General features: G+C 39.1%; 1 protein-coding gene across 1 annotated transcript in view; it reads right to left on the bottom strand.

Moving 5' to 3' along the window:
• Positions 1 to 15,311, bottom strand: part of PANK2 (pantothenate kinase 2) — a 28,006-nt gene that overhangs the window by 5,194 nt on the left and 7,501 nt on the right. The window contains exons 3-6 of the mRNA XM_057704082.1: positions 8,462 to 8,814; positions 4,203 to 4,456; positions 2,976 to 3,152; positions 312 to 435 (exon numbers count right to left, since the gene is read on the bottom strand). Of these exons, the coding sequence (XP_057560065.1) occupies positions 312 to 435; positions 2,976 to 3,152; positions 4,203 to 4,456; positions 8,462 to 8,814 (908 nt within the window). The remainder of the gene's footprint in view (positions 1 to 311; positions 436 to 2,975; positions 3,153 to 4,202; positions 4,457 to 8,461; positions 8,815 to 15,311) is intronic.

Here is a 15,311-nt window from a genome sequence, read left to right as displayed (position 1 = left end):
ATTCAGCGTCCCCCTCCATCAACACCACCCAACAGGTCCCATCATCTGCAATACTGGCTACGTTCCCTACCTCCCTCGACTTTCCCCTCTGCTTCTAGACAGTAGCAGTGTTTATCTTGAGTAAGAGAAAAAATTCTATTAAGATTAATCTACACATGAAGCATTTTAACTTTGCCAATGAAACAAACTCCACCACTTACGACTACATTTAGGCACGGTTCGGAGAAGACAGACGTTGTATGCAAGGCAGGGCCCACACAGTAAGTTCTGTATTTTCCTCAGAGCAACTAAAGAAATCCATGTCCCCTTACTTCATTAAGGGCACACATTCTTGCTATTGAGCCAATGTTGTTGGTGATGGTGATCAGAGTCGCTCTGGCAAGGTCCTCTTTACTGACAGCCTCTCGCTTCTCCTTGCTCACCATGTTTCCGAAGCTGTGACAAAAAAACATCCCATTGTCAAACCAAAGGCAACACAGCCCAACAGTACTAACGTTACTCTACTAAGATAACAGTAACTTTCAGGGTAACATTGTTCAAATCTTCAAACTTTTCACTACAAAAAAACAGCATTTGCTCAAAGAGAAATGCAACTTCAAGAACTCAAGCTTTTTTTTTTAAATAATAGGACACAGAGAGAATTTCATTGTTTTTTTCCTCAAATTTTTTAAATGAAACTTTATTTATTTATTGGTTTATTTATTTATCTATTTAGGCCACACTGCATGGCTCTTGGGATCTCAGTTCCCCAGCCAGGGATCAAACCCATGGTCCTGCAGTGGAAACTTGGAATCCTAACCAGTGGACCGCTAGGGAATTCCCAGAACTCAAGGATTCTGAATGAGCAAATGGATTTCCCTATGGTTTCCACTGAAATCTAGCTTTGACACCAGTTATCCGCACATTCAGGTGCACTGAAGACACCATGCTGCTTCTGCAACCAGGCTAAGTTCCTGGAAGATTCCTCAATTAGCAATTCACCCCAAACTGCATAGCTGTTCCACTCAGCTGAAAAGTCACATTCACAGCTGGTAAACTGCTTTCTCTGAGCAAAATATATATATATATATGCAACAGAAATGAGAGCCCAAAAATAAACCCATACATTTATGGTCAAGTGATTTTCAAGAAAGGAGCTGAGAGAATTCAATGGGGAAGTAACAGTCTATCCAACAAATGCTGCTGGGACAGCTATATATCCTATACATCCATATGCAAAAGAACGAATTTGAACCTTACCTCACACCATACACAAAAATGAACTCAAAATGGATCACAGACCTAAATGTTACAAAATGCTTAGAAAAAAATACAGAAATAAATCTTCATGATCTTAGGTTAGGCAATGATTTCTTACATGTGACACCGAAAGCACAAGTGATGAAAGAGAAGACAGGTGAGAATGACTTCATCAAAATTTAAAACTTCTATGCTGCAAAGGCCACCATCAAGGAAGTGAAAAGACAATCAACAGACTGAGAGAAAATATTTGCAAATTACATTCCTGATAAAGGAGCTGAACATTTAAGAATTCTTACAATTCGATAATAAAAAGACAAAGAATCGAACTAAAAAAAGAGCAAAGACTTGAACAGACATTTCTTCAAAGAAAATGAGTACATTAAAAGATGTTCAACATCACTGGTCATCAGGGAAATGCAAATCAAAATGAGAGATCCCAAAAAAAACGAAAATGACAAAAAGAAAAAAGAAAAAAAAAAAAAAGAGATCCCTCTACACCTATTAGGGCAATTAAAACCCAAAAGACAGACAATCATAAGTTTTGGCAAGAATACAGAGAAATTTAAACTCTTATATACTGCTTGTGAGATTGTGAAATGGTACAGCCACTTTGGACAATAGTCTGACAGTTCCTCAAAAGATTAAACAGAGTTACCATATGATCCTGCAATTACACCTCCAGGTATATACCCAAGAGAATTAAAAACATATGCCCACACAAAGACTTGTACATGAATGTTTATAGCCCCATTATTCATAATAAACCAAAGAACTGAAACAACCCAAAAGATAACCAACTGATACATAGATAAACGCAATGTTGTACAGCCACACAACAGAATATTATTCAGCAATAAAAAGGAACAAAGTACTGATTCATGCCACGACATGGATGAACACTGAAAATATCATACTAAGTAAAAGAAGCCAGTCACAAAAATTCACATATTGTATGATGCCACGCAGAGAAAGAAAACAGACTAGTGTTTACCAGGGACTGTGGGTGGGGGGATGGGGAGTGACAGCTAATAGATACAAGGTTTCTTTCTGGGATGATGAAAATGTTCCAAATTTGTACCCTGAAGATGGTTGCAAAAGTCTATAAATATACTAGGAACTACTAAATTGCACACTTTAAACAGGTGACTCCATACTTTACCTAGTACATAAAGGTATTTAAAGGGTAAAAGGTATACCCAATACTTAATATTTTATTCCTGTTATTTCTTTTTTTTTAATTGGGGTATAACTGATACACAATGTTGTTAGTTTCAGGTATACAGCAAAGTGAATCTGTTATACAAATACATATATCCACTCTTTTTTAGATTCTCTCCCCATATTACAGAGTATTGACTAGAGATCCCTGTGCTATACAGTAGGTCCTTATTAGTTACCTCTATTTTATATATAGCAGTGTGTATGTGTCAATCCCAATCTTCCAATTTTTCCTTCCCCCCTCCCCTACCCCCCACCCTGAAACCGTAAGTTATTTTCTACATCTGTAACTCTATTTGGTTTTGTAGATAAGTTCATTTGTAGCCTTCTTTTAGATTCCACATATAAGCGATATCATGATATTTGACCCTCTCTGTCTGAACCTCATTCAGTATGAGAATCTCTAGGTCCATCCATGTTGCTGCAAATGGCATTATCTTGTTCTTTTTTATGAATGATAACATTCCACTGTATAGCCTGTATTTCTTAGAGCACACACACACCCCATTCCTTACCTTGAAGCCACAGCCCAGCCTGGCAGTCCAAACCTCTCATAGTCCCCTCCATAAATGTCTCGCACTAGTTTATCCACTTTGGTGCTATCTCCACGTGACGCCATTTCAAGAGCTTCTTCAAATGTGGTACAGCCAGTAAGAAGACAGCAAAGACCAAAAAAAGTTCCTCCTCCAAGGCTGTGATTAAAAACAAACATCGTATTACAATATTTTTCAAAATAAGAATAGGAAGGTAATATTTATGAACCCAAAACCATATTCATGTATCAACCCACTCTTTCCCCATCCCAATCATGCAGATGCCACTAGTAGGAAACAAGTCTGTGAAAAGATAAAAATCAAGTGTCTAACAGACACCGTGAAGATACCATATTCACAAAAGCCAAGCAAATGAAGTGGCAAAACACAGGGCCCACCTCCTTACCCACATCCTCAGTGCAGTCTGCAGGTGCAGACCAGCCCACCAGGGCCGCAGTGGCACCTCTTCCCTTTCTCTCTCCAAGTGCAAGCCCCAAGTCATCCTCATCCAAGCATCTTGTCACCTTGGTTCATCAGGCGCCCTCTACCCCGCTAGAACTCCTCCACGAATGTGTTTTTCTCTCCCAAAATTACTCCTCTCATTCTTTAACTCACACCTGTTCAAAAACTTGCTTATCTCAATCCCTGGCTCCTGTTTTTCCTCAAGTGATCGCCAATTCCTACACCAAAAGGAATTTATTCTCATCTGCCACCTAATCCTCACTTTTCATACTGCCCTCCCAAATCATTTTTCTACTGCTCAGTACCTCAACTTCTGGATCTCACAACATCCCCTGGCCATGTGTATGTGTGTATATACATACATGTAAAATCTAAACCAGTTTCAAAGCTGGAATCTTGCCTTCCCTTCTCCTTATAAATGCTACCTAGTAGCTTTGGTTACTTTACAGTATATGCACACCATACAGTATCTGAGGGCAGGGACCATGGGCTCAATGAGTCTGCTGATGAGATATTTTATGAAACTATGGTAATGAAATCTTCAACAATAGAGATTAAAGAAAAGTAGATCATGAAATTAGAATTTCTAAAGAGAAACAATATTCGCTTGCATAATCCCAGAGAGACATATCTTTCACATAATTTTAACAGGTTCTTAAAGATGTACTTACATGCAATACCTGAAAACTCAGTTTTAAACCATTATGATATCAAGAATAAACAATGACCATTATATAAAAGACCTACCTGGTACCCGTGACTCGCTTGTAATTATCTTTGGAATATACTGCTAAGATGCTAACCCCAGAGCCAATGTTCACCAGTAGCAGAGGGTAAGGATTTTTCAAAGTAAATGGTAACTTCTGACATTTTTCAGCATCAGCAGGGTTTTCAAAGTAATAGCACTGTGATCGTCCATTGAATCCAACTGAGTCAATGTATAAAATTCCCTTTATTAAGCAATCTAGTTCATCAAGTTTGCAAAGCTGAAGATCACCTATCTGTAATGAAATAAAAACGCATTCAGGTTTTTTAACAAGTCAAGCAGAAATAAAAGCTGTTTAACAAGGCACCCCCTACATAAGACAAACCGTAAAAGTGCTCATGAATGTGCGCTATCTGTGCATGCTTTACAGAACACAACTGGAGACAACAAATACAGGGATGGACTGACAAGACAGATTCCCACTCCCACAGACCCAATACACTCCATCTGCAAACCACCGCAGCAGCTGGAGAAATGCGCCAAAAACCCAAGCAGAAAACAAGATGTCTGCTTACAGGGACCATGAGGCAGGAGCACAGCTGAGGTCACAGCCCCATCAGAAAGCAGACTCTAAGACATCTAAATGATGCAAGGACCTGGAAACACATGGCAGGAGTCACATGGGATCTAACATCTACCTTCCAAAGACCATCTTCAAGGCTATAGAGCAGTATCAAAGTGGGCCACGCTTTATTATTAATAACCTGCAGCCAAAGGACTGAAAGTGTCCAATTAGAAAGTAAAATATTTCACTATTTAAACTGGTTATAGCCTCAAAGGATGGGGGGAGTTTAGCAGAATCAATATTTAAAACATTTCTGGGACTTCCCTGGCAGCACAGTGCATAAGACTCTACGCTCCTACTGCAGGGGGCCCGGGTTTGATCCCTGGTCAGGGAACTAGACCCCACATGCATGCTGCAACTAAGAGTTCACATGCTGCAACTAAGGAGCCCTGGAGCCACAACTAAGGCCCAGCACAACCAAAATAAATAAATAAATAAAAATTTTAAAAATTTTAAAACGTTATCAACTTAATTTCATTTAAATAATTAAATGATTAAATTATTACTCATAATATGGAACACTGTACAGCAGTTAAGAATGAAAAGAATCATATATATATATAAAAACACACACATACATATATATACATATATATATACACACACACACACACATTTTATTTTTTTGGCCACACTGCATGGCATGCAGGATCTTAGCTTCCCAACCAGGGATCAAACCCATGCTCTCTGCAGTGGAAGTGCAAAGTCTTCACCTCTGGACCACCAGGGAAGTCCCAAGAATGAAGAGGATCTTTATTCAATTAAGAATTGAGGTGAGAACTCCAAGACATGTTTTTAAGTCAAAAAAAAAACAACACAAAACAAGCTGAGGAATATTTTATAAGATATAATCCAGGGACTTCCCCTGGTGGTGCAGTGGTTAAGAATCCACCTGCCAATGGAGGGGACACGGGTTCGACCCCTGGTCTGGGAAGATCCCACATGCCACGGAGCAACTAAGCCCTTGCGCCGCAATTACTGAAGCTGCACACTGGAGCCCGCAAGCCACAACTACTGAAGCCCAAGTGCCTAGAGCCCATGCTCTGCAACAAGAGAAGCCACCTCAATGAGAAGCTCACACACAACGAAGAGTAGCCTCTGCTCACCACAACTAGAGAAAGCCCACACGCAGCAACAAAGACCCAATGCAGCTGTAAATCAATCTTAAAAAAATATGATCCAATTTGCCTATTTTTAAAACCATGTTTATATGCACATGTATATGTCATACCGTTATGCACAGAAAAACTAAAGAGATACATACACTTTTTTTTTTTAAACTGTGTTTTGTTGTGGTGGGGATTGGGGGGGGCGGTTGCTGCACTGGGTCTTCATTGCTGAGCATGGGCTGTCTCTAGTTGCAGTTAGTGCCCCCACTGAGGTACTCTGACTTCTTATTGCGGTGGCTTCTCTTGTTGCAGAGCACTAGCTCTAGGCACGTGGGCTCAGTAGTTGTGGCATGTGGGCTTAGTTGCTCTGTGGCATGTGGGACCTTCCCGGACCTGTGACTGAACTCAGGTCCCCTGCACTGGCAGGTGGATTCTTAACCACTGCACCACCAGGGAAGTCCGATATATAAACTTTTAACTGTGGTACTTTGGAGAGATGATATAAAGAAACTTTCACTTTTTACTCTATGAACTTCTACCCCATTTGAATGTTACCAGCATATCTAACTACTTAATATACGTGACAAAGATGCCTCAACTCCCTAAAGTATCTATTTCTGTTTACAACCAAGTTTAGCCCTCCAAGTCCTCCCCCTTTAATTCAACTCTCATTTGATTACATTTATACTCAATTTATTTTGATCCAAAGGAGATGGAAGTTAATAGGTAACTTCATTTTAATCCTTAAGTCATCCCTAATTATGAATATTAAGTTATTCTTCTGACAAAACCCAAGCCCTTGAAAATGTACATCTCTGTCCTTATCTCATCTGCTTATGCCCTCCCTGCCATGATGAATTCAATTCTGACTTCCTGACACTTGAATCTCAAGTGCCAGCATTTTCATTTCAAAGCCAAATTGTTTTACACTTGTGGCCTACTGGATTCAAAGCAGTTTTCTGCCACTTTATGTCAAACCAGAATCTCCTTTTATCTTTCCCATAATTCATGTTATCCTGAAGTGTCCTGCTGCGCTTAAATTCCTAATGACTCCCAGCCTAATTGATAGCTCAAGATGACTGAATACATAGGGCATTTCACTAACTCAAGTTACTCATAATGTATGTGTTGCCCCCACAAGCAGACTCGATGCAATGTGAGAAAATCTGATTCACATTAAAAAAGCAACAGGGTAAACTCCATATTTTTAAAAATATTTCACTGTGTTTTATTAAATAATAGTTACTCCCAATGCACAAATAGGATTTGTTAGGCATTTCATTTTCATACAGTTTTCAAGGACAGGGCTGCTGCATACAGATGAGACACAGCCTATGCCTAAAGTCTAAAATCTACTCTGCACCTCTCCTTGGATTACCACACAACACACAACCTCTGGTAACAGCCTGAATGGTTTTCAGACATGTTCCAAAGGCATCTCTACAGGGTCCCACAAATAGAGAAGTTTTCTCCTCTACCTATCAGTTATAATCCAGAGTCCACTACAACTGCAAAGGAGGGAGACCTCCTCTCCTCCTGCTACCTTCCCATTTACTCACAGGTAGAAAAGAAACCACTGAAAACTAACAACCAAGAAAAATTCAAGCAAAGAATATAAAACCCAGTTTTAAAATTCATGTCAATTCTATATCATGGTTATGGTCAGTTATGGGAGAAAGAAGATAGAGGACAAAGAAAGAAAGACAGAGTCACAGCCACACAATGACACACAAGGGGGGAAGAAATGAAAAATAACATAGGCAAAGGCAAAATCTCTGTAATAACATTCTCATTGGTGGCATTAAAAACATAGTCACCGAAGATATTTTAAATCTACACGGCACCCTGAAGGTCAGAGTCTTGGCCAATTCGCCTGTCAGTTCTCCCGTCTACCCCCACATCCACCCTCAAAGGACCTAGCCACAAGGCCTTACACACAGTATTCACTGAATGAAAACAAAATCAAGTGCCCACTGGCACTCCCCCTAATATCCAGACTCCTGTTAACAAGTGTGCAGCTCAGGACACATCAAACAGCATTTGGGGAAAGCAGACTCTGCTGTCAACCACCTCTGAAAAGCCCTGAGGCCTGAAAAACACTGCTTTGGAACACAGTTCCTCGTATTTCGAAACAGTAAAACTGCCAAGAAACAAATGATGAGCATAAGAAAAATTACGTGGTAGATAAGATTAGGAACAATTTTATAACATGAAATGACATTAATCTTTTAAAATTATTTTTCAATCTCATTGTTCAAGACAATGATATTGTTCCTCACAGATAGTTCCTTACTCTGCTTATTACAGCTTTACTATTTTTTCATACTAAAGAACAAAACACTATACTTTTAGTGATTCTGAGTCTCATCAACTCATCTGAATTGGGCAAAAAGTAAACTATACAACAATCTCTAGATGGCAACTTCTATCACTGATATTTAATCCTAATATGACTCAAGAAAATTTAAGTTTCCATTAGAGATGGAAATGATTCCACCACTTGCTATCAGTATTATTTTTAACAATCAGATTACCATAAATTGTATATAAGCTAAAAAATGCATACTGTGAGAAAATCCTGCTCAAATTTGTACGCTCCACCTCCAGTGGCACAAAAGACAGTGTGGAGACTCGAGAAGTTTTTATCTCTGCCCATTTGAATAAAAGCAGGCATGTCATGAGTGGGAAAGCGTATAAAGTGCAGATTGCCTTTGCGTCCACACAGAGTCAGGTCCTTCAGCTCCAGGTGCACGTCCCGAATACCCGTGGACCCATAAGCCACATTGGAGGTCAGGTACTTCCGAATGCTTTTAAGACTTTCCACTTCTTCCTCTTCTTCTTCAGCAGTGATGTCTTTGGGTTCAAAATAAACCAGCTTGACCAGGGTCCCACCAATATCCAAGCCAAACCAAGGAAAAACTAAATGGGGAAGAAAAAAAAGTCAGAACAGCTTTTTTTCTGAAAACTAAATTTACACTTATTAGATTAACAATTTATTTCATACTCTGAGGATTCCGACAACAAACAAAAAGGTTTTTGGGAGAAGAAATTTGATTGTCTGATCTGGAAGCAAATCTTAAAAAAAGAAAAAAAATCACAAAGATCAAAAAGAAAAATATCACAATGTTAAGCTGATCCAACCCTCAGACAAGCCCAAACTGTGCTGTGAAATATTAAAAAACAGCAAAATGACTACTCATTAACCTCAACTATGAAAAAAAGAGATTCAGAATAAAAATCTTCATCCTTCCTCTTGCCTTAAAGAAAAAAGGTTGAGACTTTTCAGAGCTCTGGTTTAGTACCCTAACTAGGGGTAGAGGAAATTCCCAACCCTATGCAACATATAAACTCCATTGGTCAATTTCTCTCAAAACCTGATGTCAATCAATCAATCAGGTTTCAACGGCCATCAAATGGAACAGGTGTTTCAAAGTTAACACCCGTTTCCCAAAAATCCATCACAGAACTTCCCTGGTGGTCCAGTGGTTAAGACTCCTGCGCTTCCAATGCAGGGGACACAGGTTTGATCCCTGGTGGGGGAATTAAGATTCCACATATCGTGCGGCGGAGCCAAAAAAAAAAAAATCCATCCCAAAAAATGGCTGAAGGAGACTGGATCAAGATAAACTACATCAGCTATACATGCCTTCTCCTCCCACCTTAAATCCTAGAAATGAGTAAAGCTATAAATTTACTTATTTTCTAAAATAATTCTGAGAAACAAGAAGAGATACTATCAGCAGAACTAGGCTGATACAGGCAATAGCTATCCAGAACCCTCAAAAGAGAAATGTTATAAAAATTCAGAGCAGCTATGAAGATTCAGGGAGTAGAGGGGTGCTCCATCCAACCTGTCAATGGGGGTGCTGCCATGGGGAAACAAAAGCAGGCTCTGGTGCAGTCATAAGTGATACAGTGGGTTAATACATTTGGCACAACTGAACAGGCCAGCCACTCCCCTCCACCTCCTCCAAAGAGGCAAAGTCTTCACTGAGCACAGGCACTTGAGCCCAAGAATCAATATGGCATCCACGTAGTTGCTATTACCCAGAAGAAGTGGGGAGCCCCCACATCTGGCCATATTTCCCATCTCTCCCCTACAATCCATCCTGACAAGACTGGTAAACTGACACTGTACCCACTGACAGGAGAATAGCAATCCTTAAACCAGAAATAGTCACTTTACAAACCAGAATCCCGAAAAGAGAAATCAATACCACAAAAACAAGAAGCTAATATCCGAAGAAAGAGTTTCAGGAACAAAGACGAAGCTTTAAAAGAATCATAAATATCCTCCAAGGTAAAAGGAGATTTCATCCGTGAAAAATGAATAAGCTGGGCTTCCTAGGTGGCACAGTGGTTAAGAATCTGCCTGCCAATGCAGGGGACACAAGTTCTATCCCTGCTCCAGGAAGATTCCACATGCCGCGAAGCAATTAAGCCCATGCACCACAGCTATTGAGCCCATGTGCTGCAACTACTGAAGCCCACACGCCTAGAGCCCATGCTCTGCAACAAGAGAAGCCACAGCAATGAGGAGCCCACGCGCCACAACGAAGAATAGCCCGCTCTCACTGCAACTAAAGAAAGCCCGCTCTCACTGCAACTAAAGAGCCCGTGCTCCACAACAAGAGAAGCTACCACAATTAGGAGCCTGTGCACCACAATGAAGAGTAGCCCCCAGTGGCCGCAAGTAGAGAAAGCCCGTTTGCAGCAACAAAGACCCCACAGCCAATAAATAAATAAATTTATTTAAAAAAAAAAAAGATTACCAAATGTGATTGTGGCTGCAAGAATATACACACATGATAAAATTACATAGAACTAAACACACATACACCAGAGTTTATCTTAAAGCAGTTAAATCTAAATAAGGTCTGTGAACTGTATCAATGTTAATTTCCTAGTTGGGGGGTCCGGGGCAGAAGCTTTCAAAACTAAAAAGGGGGGGGGGGGGCGCGCGGAAATACACTTAACATAGGTGACTCTCAAAAACAGTGAGTGAAAGCAGCTTTGCACAAAACGCTACATACTACATGAGTCCACGTATATGAAACTCTAGAAAATGCAAGCTAATCATTTCTGCATCTGATAGAAAGCAGATCACTGGCTGGGAGAGAGAGCGAGGGAAGAACTGTACAGGGGCGGGAGAAAACTTTCTGTGATAACCCAAAGCTCAACTGCTGGAGGCACACAAGAGGGGAGCTTCATGGGTGTACACACCTGTCAAAATGCATGGAACTGTACACTTTAAATGGATATATTTTATTGTATGTAAATTATATCCAATAAAGATATTTTTGTAATAGGAAAAGAGGAGAAATACTTATTCCCAAAATAAAGCTCAACAGATACATTTAATAACAAAACAGGCACAGAAAAAACAAATGGAAAAGACAAAACTAAGAAATTCTCCCAAAATGCCTCTTGAGTATGAAAGAAAAGTAGATATGAGGCAGGAGATAAATGGGCCCCAGGCTGAACAGTTTCACCCCTGTGGACAGAAGCTTCATAAAAGCAGGACGATGGAGGAGGCTGGGCCCCGCCCAGATAAGAGATAAAAGACCACGTTTTCCTCATTCTCGAAGTCAAAGAGACCTCCCCAACTACACATGCGCAGAAAGGCTCCTTGGAGGTCAAAAAGGGAAGGGGAGCCACCTCATATTAAGTGATGTCAACTATCCATAGGCCTCTTCGCTAGAATCCATCTTGGCTAACAGATGTGCACGCACACAGGGGAGGACCCTGAGATACACCAAATACGGACTCAGAACCAGGCAAAGCAAGATGACTGGTCACAGAAAACCCAGAAGAAATGTCCCACAAAAGTGATTCAAACCACCACAAGGGTATGACTCTCTCTGAGTTCGCCTGTGTGTCTATCTACACGTAGTGTACTTTTTTTTCTCCTAATAAACACTTCACTTGTTTCACTACTTTCCGTCTTTGTGGGAATTCTTTTCTGCAAAGCTGAAGGCCAGGGCCTTGTCACTGACCACTGGTCTAGTGGCTAGGATTTGGTGCTCTCACCCCCACATCTGACCTCAATCTCTGGCTGGGAACCGAAACCCTGCTTCAAGCCACTGTAGGCCAAGGCTACTCGTGATCAGATATGCAGAACACAGAACCAGAAAGTTCAACACCTATGTTACATGAGTTCTAGAAATTTTCTGGGGGATATAGGAGAGGACATGAATCACTGGATTGAAACAAAATTAGTAAGTGGAGAAAGGGGAGATTTATAGTCACATCCTATTAAAATTTCAGGAAATCCTAAAAACTCCCAAAGGAAAAATGTGAATTCCTTCAAAAATACATAAATCACATAAAGGTAAAATTAGACTTTTCATCAGTAACACAGATGCTAGAAGACAACAGAAAACTAGAATAGTTATAAGGAAAACAATTTGAAACTCATATCCAGCCATATCAGCTTTCAAATGGGAATGCAAGAGAAAGACATTTCTATACATGAAAGATATCAACATTTACTATTCGAAGACCTTGTCTGAAATAATTAGTAGATGCACTCCAATATAATTTTTTAGAGCACCCAAGAAGATATGAGCTATAATAAACAATGACAGGACTTCCTAGGTGGCGCAGTGGTAAGGAACCTGCCTGCCAATGCAGGGGACATGGGTTCGAGCCCTGCTCTGGGAAGATTCCACATGCCACGGAGCAACTAAGCCCGTGCGCCACAACTATTGAGCCTGCACTCTAGAGCCCGTGAGCCACAACTATTGAGCCCATGTGCCGCAACTACTGAAGCCCACGCCTAGGGCCGGTGCTCCACAACAAGCGAAGCCACTACAATGAGGAGCCCGTGCACCACAACAAAGAGTAGCCCCGCTCGCAGCAACTAGAGAAAGCCCGTGTGCAGCAACGAAGACCCAACGCAGCCAATAAATAAATTAAATTAATAAAGTTATAAAAAAATAAATAAAAATAAACAATGATAAGCACAGGAAGCAATACATGCTGACTTTTAAGAAAATAATTTCAACACAGGAAGTCGAAGAGGGAAGAGAAAGCAGAGAGAAGTCAAAACAAGCAGCAGCTCTGTCTTGTTGGGGAACGGAAGATATAGATTCTGATTATTTCTAAACAAGAATAAAGAACTGATGGTTTAAATGTGTTAAAAATTTACAGGTAACTCCAGAAGAAGAGAAAATGAACATATGACCTTCAAACAACTAGCAGGGGGAAAAAAATCAGTTCAAAAACAAAGAGAAAAAGAAGTATGGTAAATACAACACAAAAAAATGACAGGAATGAATGCAAACATATCAGCAGTCACAAATAGGTCAAATTTCTCTTCCAGATTGAAAATTCAATATGCTCAAGCTATATTCAAGCTATACGCTTATATAAAAAGATATACCTAAAAGTAATACAAGTAGACTGAAGTTAAACTGTAAAACATCCACAATGAAGTCCCATCATAAGGAGGAGCTGGATGCTTTAAGATGAAAATGGCATTCAGTCAAAAAAGAGTAAATCAAATCTTAAGCACCTCACTGGAGACTGACAGAGCAACTGACCTACATTTAGGAAACATGATATAGTAAAAGTGGAACCTATGTTTCAAGACCAACATTGCATTCATCAAGGGCTCACATCATAAGAGGTGCCCCTCCAAAAAGCGATCAACCATCCCTGAGGTCACTCATAATTACTGGGTTGGCCAAAAAGTTCCTTCAGGTTTTTCTGTAACATCTTACAACAAACCCAACGAACTTTCTGGCCAACCAATACATGGTCACTGACTAAATCAGTGAGTAGAGTCACTGGCACCATGCTTTGCCACATGTATATAGTTGAATTTGGGTAAGCAAAACAAATGCCTGGACAATGTTACTCCACTCTACCAAGCAAATGTTAACAGAAAGCAAATACAATACTAACAGACTGAAAAAAATTCAAACAAACAAAAAGCATTATAAGGAGACAAAAAGAAACTATGTCATGTGCATGTAAAAGTATAACTGCTATGATGCTGACATATGCTTCAAAAAATGTTAAAAAGGAGAAATTGACAAATCTACAAATCAGCAGAACCTCAAATTCCAAAGAACAAAACCAAACCACATTCATTTTCAACAAAACCTCAAAATAAGAAATTAATACAAGAGACACAAAGGAATCTATCCACCAAGAAATTTTCAAACTCATTTCTATCAACTCTAAGATTGAAGATGAAATCAAAACAAAATCTATTTTTAAATGAATGACAATGAGAACACTATATATCAAAAAGAATAGGATATCTACCCAAGGTGCAACTCAAAGGGAAACTTCTAGACTTAAATGTTTATCAAATGTACTCAAAAAGAAGGAAGCCTGAATAAAAGGGAATGTCATACACAATTTGAAATGCTAGAAAAATAAAACAGACCCAAAATAAGTAGAAGGAAGTTATTAAAGATGAAAGCAAGATATAAATGAAATTAGAAAAACATCATCATGAACGAAGCCACAATAAGAGCCGATTCGTAAAACTCAAGCTTTGAAAAAGCCATTAAAACAGACAAATTTCTGGTAAATGTATCAGTTAAAACAGACAAATTTTTGGTAAGTATATCCAAGAAAAAGAAAGAAGATACAACTTTTCTCAAAAAAAAAAGAAAAGAAAAAAGATCAAAGAAGATGGTACATAACCAGAAACTTTACAAATAAGCCAATTTACAACTTTTGTAACAGTGAATTTAAAATGTACACTAAACAGAGAATTAGCTAGAAAAAAACAGTACAAAAAGTGGCTCAAAAAAACACAGAAATCAAAAGCAATGAAAATTTTTAAAAAGAGATCAAAGGTCTACCACCCAAACAACAACAAAAAAGCACCAGGCCCTAATGGTTTCCACGAAAACCATTAAGAGCTTCTAGGGCACAAAAAAATCTAGAAAGATTCTCAGTCATTCTAACCTCATATCAAAACTAGAAGTGCCTCATATCAAAACTAGAAGTGTCACACAAATGCAAAAATATTAAATTATTAAGTAATAGAATCCAGTTGTGCAATAAGAGTAATCCATCATGGCCAAAGGGATCCTTTGGAACGTGAGAATGGTTTTCACATTAAAATTCCAATTAAGGGGGCTTGCTTACATTAGTACATTGAAAGAGAAAAACCATGACTATCTTAATAAATTCCAAAAAATTAAAATTAAGAGAATTAAGTCAACAGAATAAAAAAAATTTTAATAACTGGGCACACCACAAAAAAATACGAACATGAATAGCTTTTCCTATATTATAAGCAAAACCAAGCAAGAAAACAAGAAAAAATGTTAACATAAAAAAAAACATAAAATATTTAGAAATAAATCTAATACCAAATATCTGTGATCGTTATTAAAATGGTGCACTGAAAGACACAATAGTCGGAAGATATATCATGCTCCAGGAAGGAA

Source organism: Hippopotamus amphibius, chromosome 12 (assembly GCF_030028045.1).
Source record: "Hippopotamus amphibius kiboko isolate mHipAmp2 chromosome 12, mHipAmp2.hap2, whole genome shotgun sequence".
In the NCBI taxonomy this organism is placed as follows: Eukaryota; Metazoa; Chordata; class Mammalia; order Artiodactyla; family Hippopotamidae; genus Hippopotamus; species Hippopotamus amphibius.
The sequence above is the reverse complement of the archived record's forward strand: the minus strand, read 5'-3'. Positions and strand labels throughout refer to the sequence as shown.